General features: G+C 51.5%; 10 protein-coding genes across 12 annotated transcripts; 4 read left to right on the forward strand and 6 right to left on the reverse strand.

The window, feature by feature from the left end:
• Window positions 1–180: 180 nt before the first annotated feature.
• Window positions 181–3192, reverse strand: PV10_06537 (uncharacterized protein). The gene has a single exon (XM_016371347.1). The coding sequence runs from the start codon at window positions 2795–2797 to the stop codon at window positions 470–472; it is 2328 nt and encodes a 775-aa protein (XP_016223640.1). The 5' UTR covers window positions 2798–3192; the 3' UTR covers window positions 181–469.
• Window positions 3193–3911: 719 nt separating this feature from the next.
• On the reverse strand, window positions 3912–4904 carry PV10_06538 (uncharacterized protein; the record flags this gene model as incomplete). The annotated part of the gene is made up of 1 exon (XM_016371348.1): window positions 3912–4904. One exon carries the CDS (start codon window positions 4902–4904, stop codon window positions 3912–3914), a length of 993 nt encoding a protein of 330 aa, XP_016223641.1.
• Window positions 4905–5134: 230 nt separating this feature from the next.
• PV10_06539 (uncharacterized protein) lies at window positions 5135–5410 on the reverse strand (the record flags this gene model as incomplete). The annotated part of the gene is made up of 1 exon (XM_016371349.1): window positions 5135–5410. One exon carries the CDS (start codon window positions 5408–5410, stop codon window positions 5135–5137), a length of 276 nt encoding a protein of 91 aa, XP_016223642.1.
• A 346-nt stretch (window positions 5411–5756) lies between these two features.
• On the forward strand, window positions 5757–10658 carry PV10_06540. 3 transcript variants are annotated; one of them, XM_016371352.1, is made up of 9 exons: window positions 5757–5825; window positions 5881–6132; window positions 6189–6536; window positions 6592–8397; window positions 8462–8729; window positions 8800–8940; window positions 8991–9302; window positions 9364–9473; window positions 9524–10658. In XM_016371352.1, the coding sequence occupies exons 4-9, from the start codon at window positions 8240–8242 to the stop codon at window positions 10239–10241; spliced, it is 1707 nt and encodes a 568-aa protein (XP_016223645.1). In that variant the 5' UTR covers window positions 5757–5825; window positions 5881–6132; window positions 6189–6536; window positions 6592–8239; the 3' UTR covers window positions 10242–10658. The 3 variants fall into 3 exon arrangements, with proteins under 3 accessions (XP_016223645.1, XP_016223644.1, XP_016223643.1); XM_016371351.1 differs by having other exon boundaries at window positions 6189–8397; XM_016371350.1 differs by having other exon boundaries at window positions 5757–6132; window positions 6189–8397.
• PV10_06541 (uncharacterized protein) lies at window positions 6037–7690 on the reverse strand (the record flags this gene model as incomplete). The annotated part of the gene is made up of 3 exons (XM_016371353.1): window positions 6037–7350; window positions 7420–7599; window positions 7664–7690. The coding sequence occupies 3 exons, from the start codon at window positions 7688–7690 to the stop codon at window positions 6037–6039; spliced, it is 1521 nt and encodes a 506-aa protein (XP_016223646.1).
• Window positions 10659–11119: 461 nt separating the features above from the next.
• On the reverse strand, window positions 11120–12691 carry PV10_06542 (NADH-cytochrome b5 reductase 1). The gene is made up of 3 exons (XM_016371354.1): window positions 12376–12691; window positions 12168–12319; window positions 11120–12112 (listed from the first exon to the last, which is right to left on the reverse strand). Exons 1-3 carry the CDS (start codon window positions 12378–12380, stop codon window positions 11334–11336), a joined length of 936 nt encoding a protein of 311 aa, XP_016223647.1. The 5' UTR covers window positions 12381–12691; the 3' UTR covers window positions 11120–11333.
• A 476-nt stretch (window positions 12692–13167) lies between these two features.
• On the forward strand, window positions 13168–14145 carry PV10_06543 (uncharacterized protein). The gene is made up of 2 exons (XM_016371355.1): window positions 13168–13379; window positions 13450–14145. Exons 1-2 carry the CDS (start codon window positions 13256–13258, stop codon window positions 13992–13994), a joined length of 669 nt encoding a protein of 222 aa, XP_016223648.1. The 5' UTR covers window positions 13168–13255; the 3' UTR covers window positions 13995–14145.
• On the reverse strand, window positions 13858–15133 carry PV10_06544 (uncharacterized protein). The gene has a single exon (XM_016371356.1). The coding sequence runs from the start codon at window positions 15105–15107 to the stop codon at window positions 14097–14099; it is 1011 nt and encodes a 336-aa protein (XP_016223649.1). The 5' UTR covers window positions 15108–15133; the 3' UTR covers window positions 13858–14096.
• A 156-nt stretch (window positions 15134–15289) lies between these two features.
• On the forward strand, window positions 15290–17696 carry PV10_06545 (arginine-tRNA ligase). The gene has a single exon (XM_016371357.1). The coding sequence runs from the start codon at window positions 15302–15304 to the stop codon at window positions 17450–17452; it is 2151 nt and encodes a 716-aa protein (XP_016223650.1). The 5' UTR covers window positions 15290–15301; the 3' UTR covers window positions 17453–17696.
• A 2532-nt stretch (window positions 17697–20228) lies between these two features.
• PV10_06546 (uncharacterized protein) lies at window positions 20229–23554 on the forward strand. Its single transcript, XM_016371358.1, has one exon. It carries the CDS (start codon window positions 20538–20540, stop codon window positions 22500–22502), a length of 1965 nt encoding a protein of 654 aa, XP_016223651.1. The 5' UTR covers window positions 20229–20537; the 3' UTR covers window positions 22503–23554.
• The last annotated feature ends 57 nt before the right edge of the window (window positions 23555–23611 follow it).

A 23611-nucleotide genomic window follows, 5' to 3' on the forward strand; every position in this document is an offset into this window, starting at 1 on the left:
TACTCCTAGAACTGGAAGGGCAGTTGGCGCGGATCTTGATGTCCCGCACGAAATTGGCGACCACTTGTTGTCCTTTTCATTGGTCTGTTGAAAAGCATATCCAGAGATTGTATCTGGCTGACCAATGATTCCTAGGACATCAAATTTAGTGATTATGTATATGGCATTATGCAGACAGTTGGGTGTGATGATGGTCTAAACGTATTTCGTATTTCGTACCCGCGACCGTATCTTGCCCCTGATAAGTGTGGAGACCCCACAAATACATACGTCTGTGCCTTTTATGCTCAAGGGAATACCAATCTTAACGTTGCTCAGGAAAATGATTCTGGTGTCTATGATAATATTGGCATGCCAGGCCAGTGAGAGGTGAAGTGTGGACATAAGATGAGCGTTCAACCACTTAACCAGAGGATCACAATCATATGGTCTTCTTTTCGTGTAATACAAGATCTCCACTCAGTGCCAATCAGATCCATGAGTCTGAATCACCATCTGATGCCTCCTTTCCTGGGTATTCAACATAAGGTGGATGTCGAGTATATCCTGGAGGCAAATTCAAAGGGGCTGGTTTTTTCCGGCCAGGAATATTCTCTCGTGGCGCCCTGACCTCCTGATTCACAGTATGAGTGCCTAGTTCACTCACGCTCAGAGATATTCTTGAATGACGCTTGCTGGCCCTTTCCACCCGTTGAGTTCGAGGTGGAATTTCGTGAAGAAACCTTATAGGTCGGGGAAGTGCCTGCGAAGATTTCCTCCGAATACTTAAATGGCGTGACTTCTTCTCATCTGTCAGATTTCCTGTGTCATTGAGGTCAAATATGCTAGATTCGCACGAGATGTCTTTCTCCGGTGGTTGGTTGGTTGTTTCTTTTTCGTCTTCTGCAAGCAGAAGCATATCATCCCATTCCCAGTCGCGCCGGACCACGGATCTTCTTATACACTTCCGGCATAGGCGTCCCAAAGCCTCTATGTTGAGGCCGCAAACAATGACCAGCACGCCGCTTAAAATGATCAGCAGAATTGACATGAGACTAAAGGACTCGAAATTTTGTGACGGAAGGATGAAGTTGTCACAGAACCAACGATCCTGTGCTTCCGAAGGTGCCAGAATGAATCGACTCTCAGACTCATCCTGGAACCTGGGTGCGACTTGGCCGGTTGCCCATTGAGCGATCGTTCGTTGCAGCTGAGCCATGGCAATAGAGTGCCAATAGCTCAACTCGATCTTCCATTGCTCGTCCGGCAGAGCGGGAGAGATGACAGCACCACTTTTCCCGCTCATTGTCATATTGCTTGCGATCAGAGGCACGTTATTGGTCACAAGGTTTTCGACAGTGGTGAAAATAGATGATGTAGCAACGGCACGAAGCATTCGGTCGAAAGTTGCATTTTGACGAGGTGTGAGTGCGAGGTTGAATTCGTCAACATTCTGCATTTGATCGAATCCGGACAAGCCAGTGCATATCCCGCCATGAGTGCAGAAGCTATGTTGTTCTGTGCATCCCATAGTGCTGATGGGATCATCGCGTGCGTACCTGTTTTGTAAGAATGGGAGAGGGTTCTCAAATTGCTGCTGTCTGTGTGCCGAGAACCATGGATCGTTAACTTGGCCAAGGTACATGCCAGGAAAGCTTAGAAAGAACAAGGTGAGGTCTGCATCGTCTTGTGCGATATCTGGGTCAGGTTCGAAATCGCTCAAGCTCCACGCGGGATCGGCTGGAGCCCAGGCATGCTCCACGTCAAGTTGATAAGGACTCATGACTTGGGCGGTAAAGTTATCGTAGAAGGAAGCAAAATTGGTATATGAGTAAGTCCACTCCGTCTGCTTGTAGAGTGAAGGGCCGAACCGAGCAAAAGCTGTTTCTTTTGATGGGCTCGTATTATTAGCGTCGTCGTTACTTGAGCCATCCCATCCGGTAATGCGGCCAGTGGTATTGAGAACTGCACATGTCGTGACACGCCTGTACTTGAGGCGATCTTTGGGGTTTGAGTTGATTCCCAGGTGTTCGTGGGAGTCGATATCACCCGTGTCGAGGACAAGGACATCAGGCTCATCTAGACACATTTGCTGACTGAATGGACAATTGCCGTCTCGACTAGCCCACTCGAGGCGAGGTACCTTGAGAGTGTTGCAAGTAGAAGATAGGTATGTATCAGCGGTGTGTGATTCAGGTAGATAACATGCCTGAGAGTATTCGAGGCTGAGTTGGACATTGTGGGCGACTTTGCCAATATGCTGGACGTAGAGATCTAGCTCTTCCATGGAAGAAAACGCCCCACTCTCGACGATCTCACGGTAAGTTTCATTCCATACGCCACAGTACCTGCTCCGAGAAAGGGTCGGGGGATTGCCATTTATGGTGCCAGCACTTATGGCTTGACTCGAGAAAATACCAGCGGTCATGATCAAGACTGCATAGGTGATGGCTGTGATTCCGATGGCATATGATCGGAGGGAGCGTTTTCCAGTGCTTCGACGTGACGACCACCCAAGGTTCAACATGAGCCAACCAGTAGCAAGATCAGATCCGGCATTCCGGAGAATGATTTGCTCTTTATTGAGGTGCGGGGTCCGCACTTGTGGTGTGGGCTTAGAACAGAATTGATGAAGAGCATAGCGTACAATGGCCCAGAGTTGGATACCCGAAAATGCGATGAAGAGAGTCAAGGAGTTTGTCAAGACAGTCGCTCGAGTTGGAGGGAGGGTCCAAGTCAGTCCCCATATCGGACCCTTTGACCAGTCTGTCCAGATTCCGACGTAGGTGTCGGCGACGGGGTCCAACGCGTCTGCCATAGGAGGTTACTGCCCAAGGGACTTGCTGACAGCTACTGGCTGTGTAACATGTTGCTTGAAAGGCAGTCAACGACTGAGATTGATCACGACAACAATGATCTGGTGAACAATCAAGAGATAAATGTCCTTGTAAGAGTGTCAGGTTTTTCGGCCACTGTGGAGAGAGGCATCATAAGAGGGACTCAACGCATGCTCCTGCGCATTATGGTTTTATGAAAACGACCTATGCTCAGGCCGTGTCAATGGCTGCATGTGCATAGCCAAAGGCATATCAGGGAAGGTGTGATCTAGCTTAGCGAGTGCGAGGTGTGCCCAGACGATATGCACCCACTGTTTCGCATGATTGGATCAAAGTGGAAAGGGAACGCTCTTGTGAACTGGGTTCCAACTGTCGGGACGCTTTTGTCCAGACATATCCAGTAATGATGGGGCTTCAGGCTAAGCGCCGTGATTCTGAGGATGAGGTGCTGCTTCACCACTTGGAGGCGCTGGTGTGAGCGCGAATGTAGGCGGCTGAGTCTGAGGTCGTGATTGGACCATTTGACAGATATAGGATATTCCACAGGGGTTGTATGGGTTACCAGAAGGTCGGGTTTCACTGAGAGTTCGCTCGTCTATTTTTCGATGGTCAAATTGGAAGGTGCAGGTTACTGCGAGGTGCATATGCATTAGCATGTGCCCATCAGAATCGAAAGAGGCCGTAGCTAGGACATCTCGATGGTGGCTTAGATATTTGTCGGAGAAGTGAGGGTGAAATGAAAATCCGGATGACTGCGTTTTTGTGTGATGTGCACGTGTCTCGGTTCCCAGGAAGGCACGTTACTGGGTACCTTACTTAGAGTAGGTGCGACCTATTGTTGACCAGCAGCTTCCTGCATTGCATTACAATCACGCCTCATGATTGATTTATATAGGAAGAGACATCCACAACTGTCATTGTTGTCTAGGATCTAGGGAGATGGGAATCACACCGCTTCAAGGCGAAATATCTTGAGGTCATCCATCCCAATTCGACGCCAGCCATTGCTAGAAGACAAACGTAGTCGTGCTCCAGCCGCTATCAGCCAGGGGAACAGTCCATGCCACACATCCAAGGGCTGATGACGGCCATCTTTCAATAGACTGTTGATGACAAGCCAACCATGAGACAGGCAATAAGAAAAAATATACTGCATCTGGACGATGATGCGCCACCTCCTTGTCCACGCTGTCCAGCCTCAAATCCCTGCTGGTCACCACCCATATACTCGGCGCCTAGATCAGATAACCCACCACGTCCATTCAACATACTGACGCCATCGCCCGTCCACTCATTTGCATCATTGGTCCTAAAGGTACCAAACCACGAATATCGCTCCACATAGTCCAGGTCGTCCAGATACGGCAAACTCTGATTCATAAACTCTCTGGTCTCATCATCATCAAGCTGAGGAATAGCAAACTCCGTCAACCAAATCGGTAAATCAGGATACAACTCATGAACCGTCCCCAACCAGGACGCCATACCCGCAAAATCACCATACCAATGCGTAGCCACAAAATCAAACTCACAACCCTTATCTGGATTCTGGTCCCAACACGACTCGTTGAAACCACGAAGCCACTCCAACCCCATCGGGGATCCCGTGGTCGCAGGAACCGACACCTTGAGATTATACGGTGCTTCGCGCAAGGGTGCAATATACTCCAGATACACCTCTGCAGAATGCTCCGGTGAGGAATCACTGCCGCCGCTAGCTCGATCGCCGTCGGGTTCATTGAACGACAGTACGTGAGTGAGCGTGTTGGCTCCCAATCTCTGTGATCCATTGACAAATGCTTGGATTCGACGAACTGCCTCTGGGGCGTCGCGTACACCGTGGATCATGGGTGCGAAATTGGCTTTCCATGACAAGAGGGTTGGCCATGGTGAGTACGAATAGTACCATGTCAGTGGTGATTGTTCGCTGGTGAAGACGTCGTAGTCTTCGGATCGGCCGTCGATGTATATCAGTCCTCGTTTGGGATATGTAGAGTCGGAGCCTTGGGCCTGGACTAGATGTGATATGGATGAAATGATGGAGAGGAGGAGGGTGAGGGTGGGTTTAAGGCCTGGTGGTGAGCCCATGGTCTGGGTAGTTCTGTATATATATTCAGCGACGATGCCGTAGTCGTAGTAATCGTGCTATTCAATATTTGTGATATTCTTGTCGTGATCTCTGGAATGACAATCAAGGATAAACGCTCAGTGCTCACGAGGGTATCAATCAATACATTCAAATCATCAACCCGCTTGAAAGGCAGCAGCAATTAGGAGTTCAGTTAGAAACATGAAGCCACCCACGGAGCAAGTGGCGATTATATCAAGAAAACCCTGGAATCCTGGATGGCCACGATAGCCTTCTGTCGTTGGCGACCCTCATCCTCGGCGAACCAGTGGTACGTACCACCCGCCACAGGTACAAGACGAGTCAGCAGTCGCAGTGCCAGGATAATCGATGCTGAAGATGGACGATCAGAGGATGGCACTGCACGTTGGAAAGCTAAGAGGAAACCAGGGTCTTTCTTGTCTGGCTTGGAGCCTTGGACGACATCATCGATTTTGGGCGCGGGATGGTCAATGTGGCAGGGCATGCCAGGGTAGATGATGCAGTTTGACGTATGGTCTATTAAGTGGCAATACGGATTGGTTAGGTACCTACGGAGTAGTCATTCACAGTTGTGCTGCCTGGTCAAGTACCTGAGTGGGAAATCTGGGAAATCTCTTGGAAAACAGGAAAACAGGAAAACAGGCCACGATCCGCTTCGTTCCGTAGGATAATCCCACAGGATCCCGAACTATCGCCCCGTCGGCACCTCTTCCGCCAACTCATCCCCCGTCGCTTTGCTCTCCCGCTAACGACTACTACCTACTAGGTACCTACGGAGTAAGGTATTTAGTCGAATCGCGCCCTTGTCCCACTCCCTTCCTCTCTTTCGCGCTCTCCCTCCACTCCGTTCTGCTCCCTTACAGCTCTGGCCCGCTCCTGCGGTACTCCTCTATATACCGGTGAGGCTCTCGTTGAGACTTTAGTCTTATACACGTTAACGCGATATATTTATAGCCTCGTAGTAACTTTACCTCCTCTTCTTGAGCTGCCAGTTTTACAGATCTCATCTCTAGGCTAGACTTTTCTATCATAGCTTGCCAGCTTAGGAGTGATAGTTTCACCCATCGATGAACCAAATAACATTCATGGACGTCAACACGATACCCAAAATCAGTCTACATGACCGACAGGCAAAGTCCTGGCTTCCAACCACGAGGTTTTCTTCATGAGGGTCTTGCTGAAAAGTCCCATGGGAATCACCAGGAGGTATGCTCCCCAGAGAATACCCGCCATTGTAGCCATCTGACTGACGGGACCCGTAGTCTGCATCCAGGTGATGGACGCGTACGAAACACCAAACCCAAGACAGTTCTTGATCAAATTGATCAACACTCCAATGTGTCCAGCTCGGGTCGGCAAGCAGTCAACAGCATAAGTGAGCAAGACGTTGGCAGAGCCCGTCAGTCCAAGTGAGAGCATGCACCACCCGGCACAGACACGGAACCATTCTTTTGCTGGATCTTTCAGGCCATATCCGATCAGTAGACAGCCCGCTGGGCTAACAAGGGCTCCCACAATAATGACGGGGAGACGAGTTGCGGGATTGTGCTCTGCGCCGGATCGCCTGCGAGAAATGCCAGAGAGAATATCTGCGAACGCCCCGCCAATTGGTAGGCCAATAATAATGCCTACCAGAGGTGCTATGCTGAGCAGACCAACTGACAGGGCACTCCAGAGGAGGGGTGGTGCCGCGTAAACGCTCGCAGTGAGAATCGAAGTCACCACGGTCCAACCAATGGTCAGCCCAAAGACAAGAATGGCGACCAGGACCTGGGGTGCCAGAAGGAGCTCGGCCGGCTGGATGAAGAGAAGCATTGCCGTTTTCCAGTTGAGGCTCACAAACTGTGTAGAGAAGGACTTGTTGATGTACTCTGTTCTGAGTGAATGGCTGATGACATGCGAACCAGTCTCCTTGCCAACGTCAGGCACCGACTCAATCCTTTGGTCCTTTTGGTCTTCCTCGTCACGATGCTCTTCTACCCGAGTCTCGGTGTCCTTCTTCGGTCGGATATGCTCTTCGTTCGGTGGTATCTCGTGGGTTGTCTCCGGCAGCATCAATATCACGCCGAGCAAGTTGCAGAAGATGGCAATCGACAGAATACGCATGTACCATCTCCAGTTTCCCAAGTTTTGGGCGACGGCACCGGCAACGATAGGGCCGACAGCAGATCCAGCCGCAAGAAAGCCCACGTAGACGACCATGGCGCTAGCCAGTCGTCGTTCAGGGAATATCTCGACGACAATCCGAGGGCCCAAGGCCTCGATCAATCCGCCGCCCAAGCCTCCGACGATGCGGGACGCCTTTAAAGATCCGTATGACCCAGCCTCGCCAGACCAGATGCATGAAGCCAGAAATACAGCCAGGGAGAGAATGACCGTGTATCTCTTTCCGATGAGAGCTGAGAGCGGAAGCGCAAAGATGTTCTGTAAGAACCAATGAGCCATGAGCCTGCGAGGTTCGGCCAAAGTGCCCAGATGAGACTCTTCACTTACCGAAAGTCCCAGCGCCAACAGAACGTATGTCGACAGATACGACGCCTCCTCCTGGGAAACATGGAAGTCTTCCATGATCAGCTGGAACAGAGGCGGCACTCCCGCTGCATAGGCGTTTCCCAAGAGATTGTAGAAGCTGACGTTGAGCAGGACGGTGGCCCGCCACCAAAAAGGCCATTGCTAAATCATGTCGTCAGTTACACCAGATCCCGCCGATTTTGATACGGGAAGGATTGCTTCATACCTGAGAATTCCAGGGACTGTCTGCCATTGTTCACTTTTTCTTTCTCTCTAGACCGCAGCCTTTACCCGCAAACAATAAGAGCCTATGTGGCGTGACTGTGGAAAAGTCCGGGGTACCAATCTCCCCTTTTATCATTCTCTTGACTTGATCTGAGGTCTAGATCAGACTGGCGGACGCGTCACGCTCTGTCCACAGCCTGGTGGTTTGGGCTTGGCGGGTATATCGGGTACATCGGGTACATCAGATATATCGGCAATTGTATACCACGCTCTTATAAATCCGGAGGAACTCTGGGGAAGGCCGCAAAGAACGTCGGAAGTGTTCGAATCACCGCACGGCAATTACTCATGGCAATTACCATCACTACGCACGTATAGCTAAAAGTTCTGAAAGTTCAGCCCGCGGGGTCATGATGGAAACAGAAGATGTATTGCGGGGCTTTGACAAAGCAGGAGGGAAATGGGCGGAATCGCTTCACCACTAGTAACAGTATATAGGTAGCTTTCAGCTTTCAGCTTGTTCCGCTTCCGCCAAATAAGCAACGAGTCATTCGTCACGAGCCACTGGCGAGGAACCATGGCAGAAGAAAAGACCTGCTACAATAACTATTTCATCACCGAGAACAACCTCAAATATGTTCCCCCATACCTTCGAGACACACCGGAAACACCACAAGAGGTTAGGTGTTCGACGAAAGGTACCTGGCCCGAATGGCTGGATGGATCGTTTGTGAGGTAGGTATTTCTACTCTGTTGCACTCCCCAAAAGCATTGCTGATACGCATGCCGCCGCCGCCAGAATCGGAGCTGGAAGGTTCACCATCCCCTTGTCCGAGGATGGGTCCAAGCCCAATGCGGTGCTGCAGCACTTTTTCGACGGTCTGGCTATTCTGCACAAGTTCCGCATGCACAAGGGTTCGGTTTACTACATGAGCCGTCACACCGCAGAAGGTGTCGTTCGCCGAGCCAAGAAGAACGGATATGTCGAGACGGTCATGTTTGGCGTGAATGCGAACACGCCGCTCAAGGATGCCCAAGATCCGTGCTCTGCTCTGCTGGGCAGCCTGGTAATGATTTCCCACTTGGCCCAGGGTTGGCCCAGGGTGGCATCGGAACTTCCGTTAACATGTCGTCCAGCAATCCATGTATTTCCCGCAAGGCCATGTCGAGCCTGACGCAGTCAACGTCAACGTGACGCCCCGAAGGGGAATGCACCTCCCGCCAGACCAAAACCCCTACTCGACTGGTCGGGCGGCTGAGAACCCAGAAACTGACGAGGTAAGTTGCCATCTGGCCCCCTTAACTGAGTATTGCTGAATGCCTTCAAGGTGCTCATCCATACCGACTTCAACATGCTTCAAGTCTGCGACGCAAAGACATTGATGCCGAAGCGCATGCTCAACTACGGGCACATCGACGAGCAGCTGTCTGGGTACGGCATCTGCGCACACCCTCCCAAAGACCGCGCCCGTGGCACGACTTATAACTATCTCATCTCGCAAGAAGGCACCATGTACGTCTTTGGCATGGACATCCGGTCCAACCCGGTCAAGGTGCTTTGGAAGACGCCGCTGCCTTGTCCTCCTTGCTATATCCACTCGCTCGCCATGACGGACAAATATGTCGTGTTTATTCGAAATGTGAGTCCGTCTCGTACTCGTCTGGCGTTTCTGAGGTGGAACAAGCTAACATCAGCAACAGCCTCTGCACATGGATGTCAGTGACGTGACTAAACAGCTCATGCACATGATCGAATACGAGCCAGATTCACCGACCCAGTTCTTCGTGCTAGACAAGTTTTCGGGCGAACTGTGGGTTTGATTGATCCCACCAAGGACAAGATACTGACGATTTCCTCTAGAGTCGCCACATACAACGGCAACGGCTTCATGTTTTTCCACTCGGTCAACGCGTACGACTACGTCGATCCCAAGACGAACGAGGTCAACATCCACGTCGACCTGTGCAGCTACGAGGGAACCTACGTGCCCTACCGAGAGTACAATCTCAGCAACGTCGTGGACCCGGCACGGCCGTTCCAGGACGGGACGCTGATACGGTACGAGCTTGCAAACATCAAGGGCGCCAACCCCACGGGCACACCAGGTCGAGTCACTGTCGCAGCCGCAATTCCAGGCGTTGCCGCTGAGTTACCGCGCATTGCCAAGCACGCGTCCACGAAGCCGGGCTATCGGTACGTTTACTTCACTGCCGGCAACGGCGGCGCTGCGCCCGGCACGGAAGTGCCCATCGGCCGACTGGGCAACGGTCTCAAAGTGGTGCAGGCCGCGTTCTTTGGCAGCCTGGCCAAGTCGGACTGGTCGACTGGGACATTTAAACGGTGGCAGCCGTCCGATGGCGCGAGCTGTCCTTGCGAGCCTATCTTCGTGGGCCGCCCCGGTGCGACAGAAGAAGACGACGGCGTGGTTTTGACCATCGTGATCAACAAGCAGGGGACGCACAGTATTCTGATTGCACTTGATGGGAAGACCTTTGAGGAGATTGCCCGGGCCGATATGCCTCAGGTGTACGGAATGGGACCGCACGGGTCGTTCATCGAAGGGTCCTTTGGCGCGTGATTCTGATAGCACTGACTCATAGCCTGGGCAGGTTGTAAAACTGAAGGAATGCGGCGTTATAGTGCAGTGCAAAAAAAGAGCCCCGAAAAGATTCATGCTTGCAAACCCCCATGTCATTCTTTCATTCTTGAGTATCTCCTGTACTCCGTACTCAGGCGTTGGAGACTTTCCTAAAGCGGCCAGCCGCATATTCCTTGTCAGGCCGATATCATCGATTTTCGGCGCAGGATGGTCAATGTGGCAGGGCACGCCAGGGTAGATCATGCAGTTCGACGTCTGGTCTATCTACTTAGCAATGCGGATTGGTTGGTCAGTCACAATGCCTCGTCACGTACCTGAGTGGGAGATCTCTTGGAAAAAAAAAGGCCACGAATGCAATGAATTCCCTGAATTTCTAGACCGCTTACCAATGAGTTCAAGCTGCATGCCTAGCAGGTTCAAGGCAGGTTGAGCCACGCCGTGGCTAGGTGGCTTTTTTCCGGTGATATGTATGTATGTCGTCGATCGTTATCTGATTCTGGTCTTTTGGTCTTTCTACACGTGTCTCTGCCACATCGGTGAATTGGTCTATGTATGTACTGCCTGCCGACCAAGGTAGACGCATGGCGATTCAGTTACATGTTAGGCGTGAGCCACCGCTTGTCAAGTTCGTGTGTTGATGTTGTCGTGGCTGTCGTCGATCAAACCCAGTCCACGTGCATCCATCCTGTGACGTCAACTACTGGATTGATCCAAGATTCTTGTCAGTCTACGAATCCCCATACACAGTTAGCCATAAAAACAAATCTGGGAATTCGATCATTTGGAGATGGCATCAACAAGGAGCCGCGATACACAATACGTATGTAACTACTTATTACAAGTGAGTCGATTGAACGCGTCCATCCATCGTGCCACGTGACATATGTACCGAGTTGGGCCCACGGATGCAGAATCTCGTTGTGATTTCAAGAGTGCAGTCACAGAATGCTTGGTTCTCAGATCTTGTTGCGACTTATTCTATTGAATACATGCTTCTACTCATGGCGAGTCTCTGATATCCGTACCCCGGCAGCACAGACACGTCTCCCTTATGTATCAGCACGAAGCAGCCTAGAAACAAAACACCTGATCTTCCAGTTTGCTCACTGGTCTGGCCTTTTGGAAGCCCAATCCCTCGGTCGCCTTCTTGAGCGCGCTGATCATAGGTGGAGGACCGCACATCAGGATCTTGACATCTGGTCCTGGAGCAGGTAATTTGGCCTTGATCATGTCGGGTGTCACGAAGCCCACTCCGCCCGTCCAACCTTCGGGTGGATTGTTGAGCACGTAGTACACACTGAAGTTGGGGTCCTCGCGGGCAAGTGCATCGATTTCGTCCTTGAGCAGAATGTCGTCGGGGTTGACGTTGGCAAAGATCAAATCCACTTTGGTTGTATCTTTACCTCCTTTGCTGGGTCTTCCACGGCTGATGGCTCGAGCAATCTGCAGCATCGGGGTGATACCAGTGCCGCCAGCGATCATGCCGATGTGCTTGGCCAGGTCGGGAGTGTAGACCATGGCACCCTTGGGTCCTCTGACTTTGATCGTGTCTCCCACCTTCAACGTCGTCATGTGGGCGCTGATGTTGCCTTGGGGATATGCCTTGATCAAGACATCCACGAAGCCCTTGTCCTCGTCAGACGAGATGGGAGTGTAGGACCGCACCACCTCTTTCTCGGCGCCTTTGGGAGTAGCAGCGAGGGAAATGTGCTGGCCGATGGGAAGACCAAGGATATCGGTGGGATTTGGAAGGCCGAGACGGTAGATGGAGACATTGTGGGAGGTCTTGGTGATCTTGGTGACTGGAAAGTGTTGGAATTGATCAGGGATCAGGGCCTTTCGTGATTTGGCTAAAAGTTTCATAGTCAGCAACACGAAGGACAATGGGAATCCCATGACACTCACGTGGTCCACTGAGAAAGACCTTGATACCGCTCACCACGGCAGCTAGGGCTGCTGCGTATGGAAGCCACTCCTTCTTGGTAATGGCAACAGCCACGAGCATCACCACTGAGGGGAGGTAGACACCCGTGACATTCTGTTGGGAAAGAGCCGAACTGCGCAACGAATTGTCAGTACAAAATCCTTGTCGCATTGGTGGGAGACATCTCACCTCATTTTTGCACTTGTCAAGTGAACACTCTCGTCAACTCAATGTTTGGGATAGACGAAGAGGGAGAGAGTGGTCTGAGTTGACGAGTGACTCGCAAGTGGCTGTCGGAGTAAAATGAAAGTCGGGAGCAACAGGCGGAAACTAATGTGGGGCAAGAGACACAATAGCAGCTCTCCACGAGGATGAAAATGAACCAAGACCTGGATCCTCTGGGATGCACAGTCCTCTTGATCACTGTTGAGAGGAGTAATCTATTGCAATACTGGCGACTACAAGAGACCTCCCCGGAGAAGAGACATGGGCACCAGGCTGCGTTTTGTTCCACCGGGAACAAAAATGTCCAAGGGCATCAGGCACATTTAAAAAGGTTAAGCATTGAATCTCCAGACAGGGTAAGTCCGAGCGGTGAGAAGGCAGGAAGGAGCGAGGGGCATCAGGAACCCCACGATCACCACAAATTCATCCACGCAGGGCTTCAATTCCGTTATTTTTTTTTTAATTCCAAGAGTGTCCCTCGCAGGCTATGAGAAAGGGGAGGTACTCGTATGCACAGTAGTAGCACCAAGTCCCTAACACGTCAACTGTACCTCCATCCCTCCCACTTCGACCTCCGAGCTACGGTACCAGTACTGTACCAGTACTATAGGTGTCATCTGAGCCTCTCTCCGCAACAAACTTCCTCACGCTGATAAAAAATCACAATCCCCGTACCCGTGCCGCCACTAACCCCCCAGTAACCACATCCTGACCCCCGAGAAACCTTTCCGACTTCATCCTGCCCTGCCATCCTGGGGCATCTTCTCCGGCTTCCACCCGCTCTCCTCCCATCCTTGTGCGTCCTTACACTTGACGAGACGGAAAGCCTCCGCCCCTGACATCTATGGCCTTTGAATGGACCGAAGATGAACTGCCATTCCCCTTGACTGATATCGATCGTGCTCATTTGAAACTCTCAGACGATAAATTCGAGCCACACACTTGGGACCAACTGAAAACAATCATTGGTGCGTTGCCTTGACTGGCCGCCCCCCACCAGTCAAGACCCCCTCGCTAGACTCCCTCTAACCTAAATAGCGGAGCACGACCTTAGTGCCTTGAAGCGCTGGCCTTCCGACCTGAGGCGCTATATCAAATGGTCCATTGAAATCAGAGAAAAATATGGCAGCGTCCCCAACTATGTCAGGCTAGTTCGTCTACAATGGACCGCTTTGCCGTCATCCAGCCCTAGCACCGGTCCACAATTCGCCGTCAAGAGCCCTGTCCCTTTTGCAGACGCTGCAGATTACAAGATCCTGGTAAATGACTGGCCTTATGGCTATGATGACCCGAGCATCAAGCATATTATTGTCTGGCTCAAGAACAGACTCGAGTCTGAGCCAGTTAGAGGTGACATGACCCCCAGATCACGGCAACAAGTCAACGATTTCATTCAGAAGACCTTTGTCGACCGTGTCAAGGAGTTACAAGGCCACTCCGACAAGGTCATGTGGTTCAGAAACTGGACTGCTCTTCAGTCCATCCCGGGAATTGAGCACGTTCACCTCTTCGTGCGTGATGTCCCTGACGATGTTATAGCAGAATGGACCGGTTCAGACACTCCGGTGAGCAGTCAGACTTGAATCGCGTGCCGCAAATAAATGTCGCCTCTGGTCTGAATTTATTCAGATCTACCATATGGTCCGTTCGGTGGGTGCCATGAATTAAATGCTCCCAATCCGCAATCACGGCGGCTGTCGCATTTCGTTCCAGATAGAGTCAAAGACTTGAAATACTGCCGTCACTCCTTGGAGTGTATCCTCATCAATCGCCATGAATCCATATCGTTGCTGAATCTTATCCGGATGCCAGCGCACTCTTTCCTTTTTGATTTTGCTCATGAAGTCGTCGGCAGTCTCTCCGTGGGTATCTTGACTACTATTACCCTGCCGAACAAACTTTTCAATCTCTTCCCTCGAGACATCCTTTCGCTTCCCTGTCTCTACCGGCCAGGCAATCTGGTGGCGGAGGGTAAATCGGTCGTCACCCTGATTCAAAACAGGTCGGTCGTTCGCCATGGTCTGGAGTTCTGTCCATCGTGTGAGGTAATCTTGCCACAGCTCTTGCCAGCGCTTCTGTTCCTTGCGCCTGCGCCCTCGCCGCAGGCTAGCTTCGATCTGACCCTCAAACGCGTTATCTTTGTGACCGTAAGTGTGGCGAGAACCCATTCGAGCCCTTTCCTCCCTAAGCCGCCGTCTCTCCTCTTCTTGTTCAGCCTTTCTCTGCTCCCTCGCAGCTTCTATGCCTTCCCAACTCTTCTCCCACATTTTTCGACGCACATATTGAGCGTATTCGTCTTCCGACATACGTTCCAGTTCTCCTGTATCTTGGTTGGTGTATGTATCGGCATATTGGTGGATTGGCTGCCCGTATACACCCTCCCAAAACGTCGCTCCTTCGTCGTCTCCAAGAGCATCGAAGAGGGATTCTCGAAACGCTTGCTCGGTTGACAGGTGTTCGGTCGAGTGTCCACGGTGTTGGCGACCATCCTCGAATGGTGGTGAAGGCCGCCGTCGCTTCCTTCTATGAGAGGATTCATGATGTCGCCGGTGGCGTTTGCGACCATTCAGGTCATTATGCGCTTGATCACTATCGTTCCTAGGCGTCTTGAAGCGGAAGCGCCCGGGATGGTGCCGGTCTGGATTTGTTTCGTCATTCGTCACAGTGTCAGGAGGAGTGTGCGATGCATTGGACATGACTTTGCGTTGCCCATTTTCCTGAGGCTGCGGTGACAACGAGGGAAGAATCTAGGATCTGGAATCTGGTGTGGTTGGCCCCACCCCATGTGAATTTCGGCGGAACCTTAATCCGAAAGATTCTTGCCAAGCTATCAACTTTTTGACTCAGATTCACTCTCGTCCTGAACAAAGGCAAGATACTTCAACTGCAAATGTTTGTTTCGTCTCATACCCTAAATTGCTCCTTTCTCTTCAAGTCTACCGGGCGTCTTCTCTCAGTACTGCTAAATCAATCTCAGAAACAGTCTTCTTCACAGAGCCACAGGACATACCTCACTACTTCAGCTTCGTCAGGTTGGTTTAAATTCGTTGAAAAACGATCTGGCCAGACCTTGGTTCATCGCAAATACTTTTCCTCGTCTCTGCAAACATCAAGACACAAAATGGCAGACGAGATCCAAAATTCTTTCGGCTCTCTCACCCTGCAAGAGATGGCGGCAGCTACGAATCCTGTTGATTTTTATCGAGAATACATTGCCGAGCGTCTGTCCCCCATCGTTGACCGGAAACCAAACGAGCTCATTCCCTTACTGCAATGGACCGCGACACTTGACAAGGGAGATCTTGCCCTCCCAGTTCCCGCCCTCCGGATAAAGGGCAAGAATCCACAGGAGCTGGCCGCTGAAATCGTCGACAAATTTCCCAAATCCGACGACACACCCATCACACTATATCAGGCCGGTCCTTTTGTGCAAATCTTCTTCAAACCACAGCACGTGATTACTACGGTTATTCCCGAAATCCTCAAATCTACAAAGGCATATGGTACCAACCCATTGTCCGGCCAAAAAGATCCCTCCGCGCCACTTTCCAAAGACAACCGAAAGAAGGTCATTGTAGAGTTTTCCTCGCCCAATATTGCCAAAGAATTCCACGCAGGTCACCTTCGAAGTACGATCATTGGTGGTTTCCTCGCCAAATTGTACACCATCATGGGCTGGGACGTAATCAAAATGAACTATCTCGGTGACTGGGGCAAGCAGTATGGTCTATTGGCCAACGGCTTCAAGCAGTTTGGAAGCCAAGAAGAGCTGGACAAGAACTCGATCGCGCATTTGTTCTACGTCTACGTCGAAATCAACAAGATCAAGAGCGAACAGGACGGCCCCATCAACGAATTAAAAAAGGAAATCAAGGAGAAGAAAGCCAAGGGTGAAGACGTCTCGGCACTAGAAGCACAACTTGAACCTCTGGTTGAGGTTAGTGAAGACGAGAAGGCACGAAAGTATTTCAAGAGTATGGAAGACGGAGATCCAGAGGCGTTGGCGCTGTGGCAGAAGTTCCGAGATCTCAGCATCCAAAAGTACCAGAAGACTTATGCCCGATTAAACATTGAATTCGACGTCTACTCGGGCGAGTCTCAGGTCAAGGCCGAGACCATCAAGTCGGTACTGGACAATCTGATGGCCAAGAAGATTGCTGAAGAGTCTGACGGTGCCATCTTAATCGACTTTGCTAAGCACGGAGCAAAGAAGCTCAACAAGGCCATCATTGTTCGTAAGGACGGGACGCCGTTGTACCTGACACGAGATCTGGCAGCCATCTTGGAACGTCACGAAAAGTACAATTTCGACAAGATGGTCTACGTCGTTGCCGATCAACAAAATGAGCATGTCGCCCAGCTCTTCAAAACCACCGATCTCAGTGGCCACAAAGACGTGTCGGACAAGTGTGAACATGTCTCTTTCGGCATGGTCAAGGGCATGAGCACACGAAAAGGAACCGTCAAATTCCTTGATGATGTGATCCAGTCAGTCAAAGATGTCATGTTGGATGTGATGAAGAAGAATGAGAAGAAGTACGAGCAGCTCGACGACCCAGAAGCGGTTGCCGACATCCTCGCAATTACGGCTATCATGGTGCAGGATTTGAGTGGAAAGGTCCGGAACGGATACGAGTTCAACATCAACCAGATGACGGCATTTGAAGGAGATACGGGTCCGTACTTGCAGTATGCTCACGCGCGTCTTTGCTCGATTGAGCGTAAGGCGAACGTGGACATTAGCACCTTGATCACTGCCGACCTCTCATTGCTCCAGGAATCACACGCCATCAACTTGGCCCGGTCGCTGGCGCAGTACCCAGATGTGGTATTGAACACACTCAAGACTCGCGAGCCAGCTACGATGCTCACGTATCTCTTCAAAATGGCGCATGCATTGAGCTCCAGCTATGACCATCTGCAAGTGGTGGGCAGTGAGCCTGAGCTGCAGAAGGCGCGGTTGGCACTGTACGAGGCTGCCCGACAAGTGCTATGGAATGGCATGACCATCCTCGGCTTAACTCCGGTGGAGCGGATGTAGTGGGGGTCTGGAGGATGATGTTAGTGATTCTGGTGAGAAATGATATCCGGAGTTTCTGGAGTCGAGTTGCGGGCGGAAGATGTCGGGGTTACCAAGGTCCTCTTGTGCATGATCGACGTTCAAAAAAGGAGAATGTACCATAATCCAGAGGGGCATGCCAGGGCACACGCAGGGGTTGGGTATGCGTGAGATGGCGCTGGGCACGGCATTCAAGTTAGAGAGAGTATAGCAGCCTCAAAGAATTGCATTACTCCGTACGTTCGTGACAATGCAGTTTTCTAGTGGCTTCAATGTGGGTCTAGTGGGCTTTGCCTGATGCAGACACTTGTTTATCACCAACGTCATCTTGGAGGGGCAACTACTTAGAATTCAGTCATGGAGAAATCCCTCGACTTTGCTGAAATGTCCCGCCTACAGCCCACCGCGCCGCCATTCCACCGTGCCACCAGGCTACTCTGACCATTAATACACGCCCCAACAACAGGCGAGGCTACCTAGATTCGCTAGTCAGGGCGAGAAAAACCGTGGGCCCCTCGTCCCATCGCGCTGAGTGGGCCTAGGGTTGGGCAGCCATGCCATCCGAATCACCAGGCTTGCACAGCTTGCCACTCGGTCCAAACGAATTGGATTCGGAGACCTTTGGGTACAACAAAGATATGCGCTTGTCCTAGAAATCTGGTACCTTTTCGGATGATCTTTTGTGGCAAAGTGATGAGAAGAAAAGGTAAGGCCAACCCTCAGGAAGGAGGCATATGTGTCCGGAAAGACGGCAGACAAGATATGGTGCAAACACAGAAAATCACAAGTTGACAAATCTGATGAGCAGCTGATATCAAGGTCTATCTGGATGAATTATATAATGGCAAAGGTTGAGAAAGAGATAAGATGCTAAAGCCTGACCACGGCGTTGATTACAAGCGCGGGACCTGGTGATGATTTTTCTCCGTTGTTGTCGATGTCCAATCACTGTACAGCGTTATGGTGATGGCATGGCCGTTTCTTCATCAACAACCAAGTGCTTAACTAGTTTTTATTAGGTCTCGACCTGGTGTTCTCAAGGCGAAAGCCACAAACTGGCCCGTCTGAGTAACCCAAATTTTCAGGCTGAAGCTTCAACTGGTCACCATCATGTCCACTTCCACGAGATTCTTCATCATCCAGCAACGGTCAAATGAGTCACCCGGTCCACGAGAGTACCAGGTTACAGGGTTCAATCGACAGGACAACATCTCTCCTGCACCATTACAGTACCCGTCATTCATGCAGGACCAAGACTTTTCGAATGGATGTTGCCTGCATCATGCTCCGAGTCTTGACCATGTCGATTGCAGACTTGCTGCCCGATTGGCTTCGGTATGGCCCAAGGTCCAGTCACAAAGTCGACGGCCACACGCCATCCGTCGTTCATCACGCAACTAACAAGGCGATCCCAGACATGGACGGGCGTGAATGCGGCGGTTTCCTGCCATACAAGCCCCGGTCTCTGCCCATTCCGTGACCGGTCTGTAATGGCATGGAAAAATTTGTCCAGACGCGCCTGCCTCTGGTTGACACGATTGCTCCTGCCTCCCGCTGCCTCCTGCCTGTGTCCCTGTCGCGCCTGCCTCTCCCTGGCTCTTGCCTTGACTTTGAGGATGCGAACCCCGTCCGTGCCATCTGTGCCATCGTGTCTGCAGCCTCTGTTGCTGCTTGTTGCTCTACGACTCTGCGGCTCATCAGTTATTCTTTGCCTGTCTTGCAAAAAAGAAACCCCTCGTACCCCTCCTCTGGCTTCCTGGATGCTTCATTGATGGTGTCTAGATAATCGATTGGTGGTCAGAAGATATCGAGGGCCCATAATCTGAGTCTGTCGTCTATCATCATTTCTCAAGATAGTCAGACTGGAGGGGCAGAGGGGCGCGTCCACATCCACTACCACCCCCCCTCAACCCCCCCTCCGCGCTCCTCAATTCTCGCTTGTCCACGACCAGAAATTCACCCGCCATCAAAAGAAACCCGATCACCAACACCTCAAAACCTTTCCTTGTCGTCCCATTCACTCCATGTTCCTTTCTCACCAGTGCATGCGCCAGGTCAATTGGTGCTTCTTTCATTACCTTGAGCACGCCTGCATGGTGCGGCCTTCCTCTCCTTTTCTTGCCCACCCGCACTGCCTTCTTCTTCAGCAAATCACCACTGCGCACGAAGTCTGGCGTCACCTGCACCACTGCACCATTCAACTCACTGCTGACTTGTTCCCAACGGCCGCCTTATTGCCAGCTGCTGTCTGACCAAATCCTCTTGTTTCCTACCATTGTCCTGTACCACCGGCTGCGTGCAGCTCCCAGGTCACAAAACCATCGCCACAGTAACGGACAGTGTTGCTCACGAGTCCAAATTCAAGAACGAGATACTCTCATGTCCCAACCCAACTCTCAACGTTAATCAAGGTCACACGTGGGTGAGTGGGAGTGCAGCTAGAAAGCATGGATCCCCACCGGCGTCAACCCGAGTGAAAATTCACATTCCAAAAGTCTCATTTTAAAAAGACCGACCTCCTCAGGTGTGCCAGTACAAATACAGTACAGTGAGTACGAGGACTCGTATACCCTGGGCTGTCTTATTAGCGTACGGAAACACCTGCGAGCACCATCCCTCCTAAGGAGGACCTGGACCTGGACCTGGACATTGAGTGGCCACCCTGCCCAAACCTTACCGGAAGGAGCCAGCAGCCTTTGGCCGCCTTCCCAGTTTTCCTTTGAAACCCGCGGGACCCATCAGCGGCGGCCAACTCCAACGAGCCCCCAGTCTCGGGTGCTGGCTTTAACTAATAAGAGTCCATCAGCCCTGTCAAGCATTCCCCCAAAGCCGCCCAGCTCCAACCCACCAGTGCCACCTCACGATATACCCACACGGACCGACTGTCGATCCCGCTTTGACAGCCACTGTGGGCCATTCCCGTCCCCTGTCACCCCACTATTTCCACCTCCATCTCGAACCATCCTCAACCCAAGCAGTCCAAGCAACGACATCTCGGACCATCATCACCTCATCTTCATCCCACCTACAACTCCTCGCCAATATTTATGTTAACCACGCCGCGTCCATGCCAGAACCTGACCATTCGCGTATTCGACATGCGACGGTAGAGGATTGTGTCGACGAAAGTGATGCTGCCTTCCTGGACTCCCGTCATAATGTCCATGTCCCATCAAGAAGCCCAGACCACACTGTGGTTTCTGAAAGAAGGCATGCCAGACCCTTGAGAGAAGGTCGTGACTCGAGATATGGCAGCCAAAGTGTCACCGTACCCGCCGAGCCACTGTCGACCAATCCAAAGCCCACTGCTTTTCCCATCGAGAGGGAGCGACAGCCTTATCACATCACGAAACAGCCATCTTCCAAACAACCTCCTCGCCAACAGACCTCTGTAAGAGCCAAGGACACCATCTCAGAGCCACAACCCGAGAGGCCTCACCCTAAAGCCGAGTGGGCCCATCCGAGGGGAATGTGTCGTCTTTGTGACCATTTTGGTTGTCATGATGAGTCAAAGGCCGACAAGCTACCTCCGCTTCAGATACAGCCTCATTCCCCTAAAGCATCGAGGAAGACCGCCGTCCGAGATCTACCTGAGTCCGAATCATCGGCTGTCCGTAAAACCAGGAGATCTTCCTCGGCGCAAAGAGCTTTGCCATTGACTCTGAACACGAGTTTTGCCTCACCGCCTCCACATCAACCCTACTACTCCCCTACCCCAGTTCTTCCACACCCAGGTTGGCAGACCCCAGTGCTTCCGCCCTTGCCGTATGGTCCTTCTCCGTATCCTTTCGTATCCCCGGACCCCGCCTCCGCCACGATCCAGTATTCCGCATATCAGCCTCCTGGCCCCTTCTACGAGCCGTTCCCCCAAATCCCCCAAGAGACCAGATCTGCCCAGCCAAGCCGCCGCCCAAGTCCGCACAAGAGGTCGTCAGTTTACGGACAGCCACTTATCAGGTATCCGTCGCATGAAGTCGAGTCAAATTATTACGAAGGGCCGTCTCGAGAATACATGTCCAACGCGCCGTCCCACCGGCCAAGACAAACTTTCGACGTTGACCGTCAAGCCATGCCACCACCTGCAAAGACACAATCGATTAGTACACCCTTTGCACAGAAGCCACGCAACACACGAGCGCAGACATATCATTCAGAAGACTCACTTCCCCGTCAGAGACCTTCACGGGCGCGCGAACAATATGAGGAAGACGATGGCTATCGGGAGATGCGTGCCACAACGTCGCATCGAGGGCGAAGGGAATCCCCCTCTCGACCGCCGACTTCGTACAAGCCCCCAAGCAACCTAGAGTCAAGACCAGGCCTGCCCAAAAAGGCAGTCTCGTACTCCACTCCAGAGACTGTTAGCAGGGTAGCGTCGTCCCAAAAGCTAGCACAGCGGAGTAATACGTTGCCTTCCATCTCTCTAGAACAACAAGAGGCCAACGTGGAAGCATATCAACGAAATAAAAAGAGAGAGAGTGCCAACTTGGGCCTGAGTTACGAGGCACTGAAAAGCCTGAGCAAAGGCACTTCAAGTTCCCGCTCAGAGACGGCGAGCAGTTACAGTCACAAGAGTCACCAGTCATCCAAGGATTCCTCACGGGGACTGAGCCACGCAAGTACTTCTGCCACCCAATTTACCATATCGGGAGGAGGCCTCAGCCTGAGTATTCCGGCGAATTATGGTGCAGATGGTCAGCCTTCCCTCAGTTTTAGCTATGGAGATGCCGTGGTGAACATTGGAGGGTCTGGCCGAGAGCCAGAAAGGGTTCGAGAGCAAAAGAGACTCGAGCGTGCTCCAAGTGTGACCAGCAAAACGTCAAAGGTGAGCATGGCGAGCAGTAACATGTCGATCGGCGACCCAGTCAAAAGGGCTCGACGCACGTCTCAATTGGAGGAGGCCGCCGCGAGGACCAATCGACAAAGTGGTCGAACTTCAAGCACTACACGACCTGCATACGACTATTCATACCAACAAAGGCGACAGAGCGTTGATCTAAGCTCATTTGAAGACCTGGATCTCAATGCTTGATTCAAGCTATCTAGTTGGTTTCGGCTGATTAGACTTCTGTCGACAACCACCCATTTCTTACCCTCACCCAATCCCTCGGAGGTTTTTCTATCGTGTCGTTCATGGCTTATTTCTCCAAAATTTGCAATTATTTCGGTTATTTCTTGTCTGTTACGACATCGTCGGGCTGGGTCACAATGCCGCTCCTGTCGCTGTCGACCTCGTGTTTGAGTCTGGATGCTTCTTTTTGTCGGCACGCACGAAAAGCAACTTCCTGTGTCTGAGTACAGTCTCAGACGTATACCAACGCCCAAACATCGGTGGTGAACTCTTTGTTGTTGTTGAGCAAGAAAAGCAATGCAACGCTGAGCACTCGAGCCTTGTGCCGCTTGTTATGTGTGGCCACACCAGTACAAAGGCTCGAATTGTCCGCTTTGACTCCGTTCAGCTCGTTGAAACGACAGTGTTCTTCTGACTGACGGTCATAGAAAAGCGGTATGAAAGGACAACTTTGGCTGGGGATTTTGGGGCTTCTATCGGTGCATCTCAGCATGAGGGGGGCATCAGCCCGCACAAGTGGTATGATGTATTCATGCTTTGTATCATGTAATGATGTGGCATGATTTATTACCACGCGTTTTGGGAGCCTCCCCGGCGGTATTTGTTTTTGTTGGCAGTTGGCACACTCGGCCTAATTGATGAATGAGTCTTGTTGGGTACTTGGTAGATCTTGCTGGCCAGGATCCAACCATGAAAAGCTTGCACCCAAGAAGGAGGTGAACGATGATTGTGGACGAACCAGGGGCATCCTTTTACGAGTGTTATGATGAATGAAGTCTTTGTGATGATTTATGACGTGCAATCGGTGGATCGATTGTCTGAATGTATGTATGTGTGGTGTTTAGATTGACGATTGCATCTGGAGTTGTTTCGATTGGATACCCAACAAGATTGTCGCCCTTTGGAAGAGCTTGGGTTAGAGCAGACACCGACGACTCTGGTCGCGGATTCCATCATTTATGCATTGAACCCATGTTTTGAGTATACAAATGCTGTCGTCGAGGCCACTTGTGATCATGAATGAGATGATTCTTTTTGCCAAACGTATATGGAAACATCGACATCTCCCA

Source organism: Exophiala mesophila (assembly GCF_000836275.1).
Source record: "Exophiala mesophila strain CBS 40295 unplaced genomic scaffold supercont1.4, whole genome shotgun sequence".
Lineage (NCBI taxonomy): Eukaryota > Fungi > Ascomycota > Eurotiomycetes > Chaetothyriales > Herpotrichiellaceae > Exophiala > Exophiala mesophila.

Bases quoted from the DNA above. Each gene is read 5' to 3' on its own strand.
- PV10_06545 (XM_016371357.1), top strand. From the start codon at position 15,302: ATGTTTGTTTCGTCTCATACCCTAAATTGCTCCTTTCTCTTCAAGTCT.
- PV10_06546 (XM_016371358.1), top strand. From the start codon at position 20,538: ATGCCAGAACCTGACCATTCGCGTATTCGACATGCGACGGTAGAGGAT.
- PV10_06543 (XM_016371355.1), top strand. From the start codon at position 13,256: ATGGCCTTTGAATGGACCGAAGATGAACTGCCATTCCCCTTGACTGAT. The intron at 13,380-13,449 runs GTGCGTTGCCTT...TAACCTAAATAG, and splicing joins CCAACTGAAAACAATCATTG to CGGAGCACGACCTTAGTGCC.
- PV10_06537 (XM_016371347.1), bottom strand. From the start codon at position 2,797: ATGGCAGACGCGTTGGACCCCGTCGCCGACACCTACGTCGGAATCTGG.
- PV10_06544 (XM_016371356.1), bottom strand. From the start codon at position 15,107: ATGTCCAATGCATCGCACACTCCTCCTGACACTGTGACGAATGACGAA.
- PV10_06542 (XM_016371354.1), bottom strand. The intron at 12,113-12,167 runs GTGAGTGTCATG...TGAAACTTTTAG, and splicing joins GGTCTTTCTCAGTGGACCAC to CCAAATCACGAAAGGCCCTG.
- PV10_06540 (XM_016371350.1), top strand. From the start codon at position 8,240: ATGGCAGAAGAAAAGACCTGCTACAATAACTATTTCATCACCGAGAAC. The intron at 8,398-8,461 runs GTAGGTATTTCT...CGCCGCCGCCAG, and splicing joins CTGGATGGATCGTTTGTGAG to AATCGGAGCTGGAAGGTTCA. The intron at 8,730-8,799 runs GTAATGATTTCC...CATGTCGTCCAG, and splicing joins CTGCTCTGCTGGGCAGCCTG to CAATCCATGTATTTCCCGCA.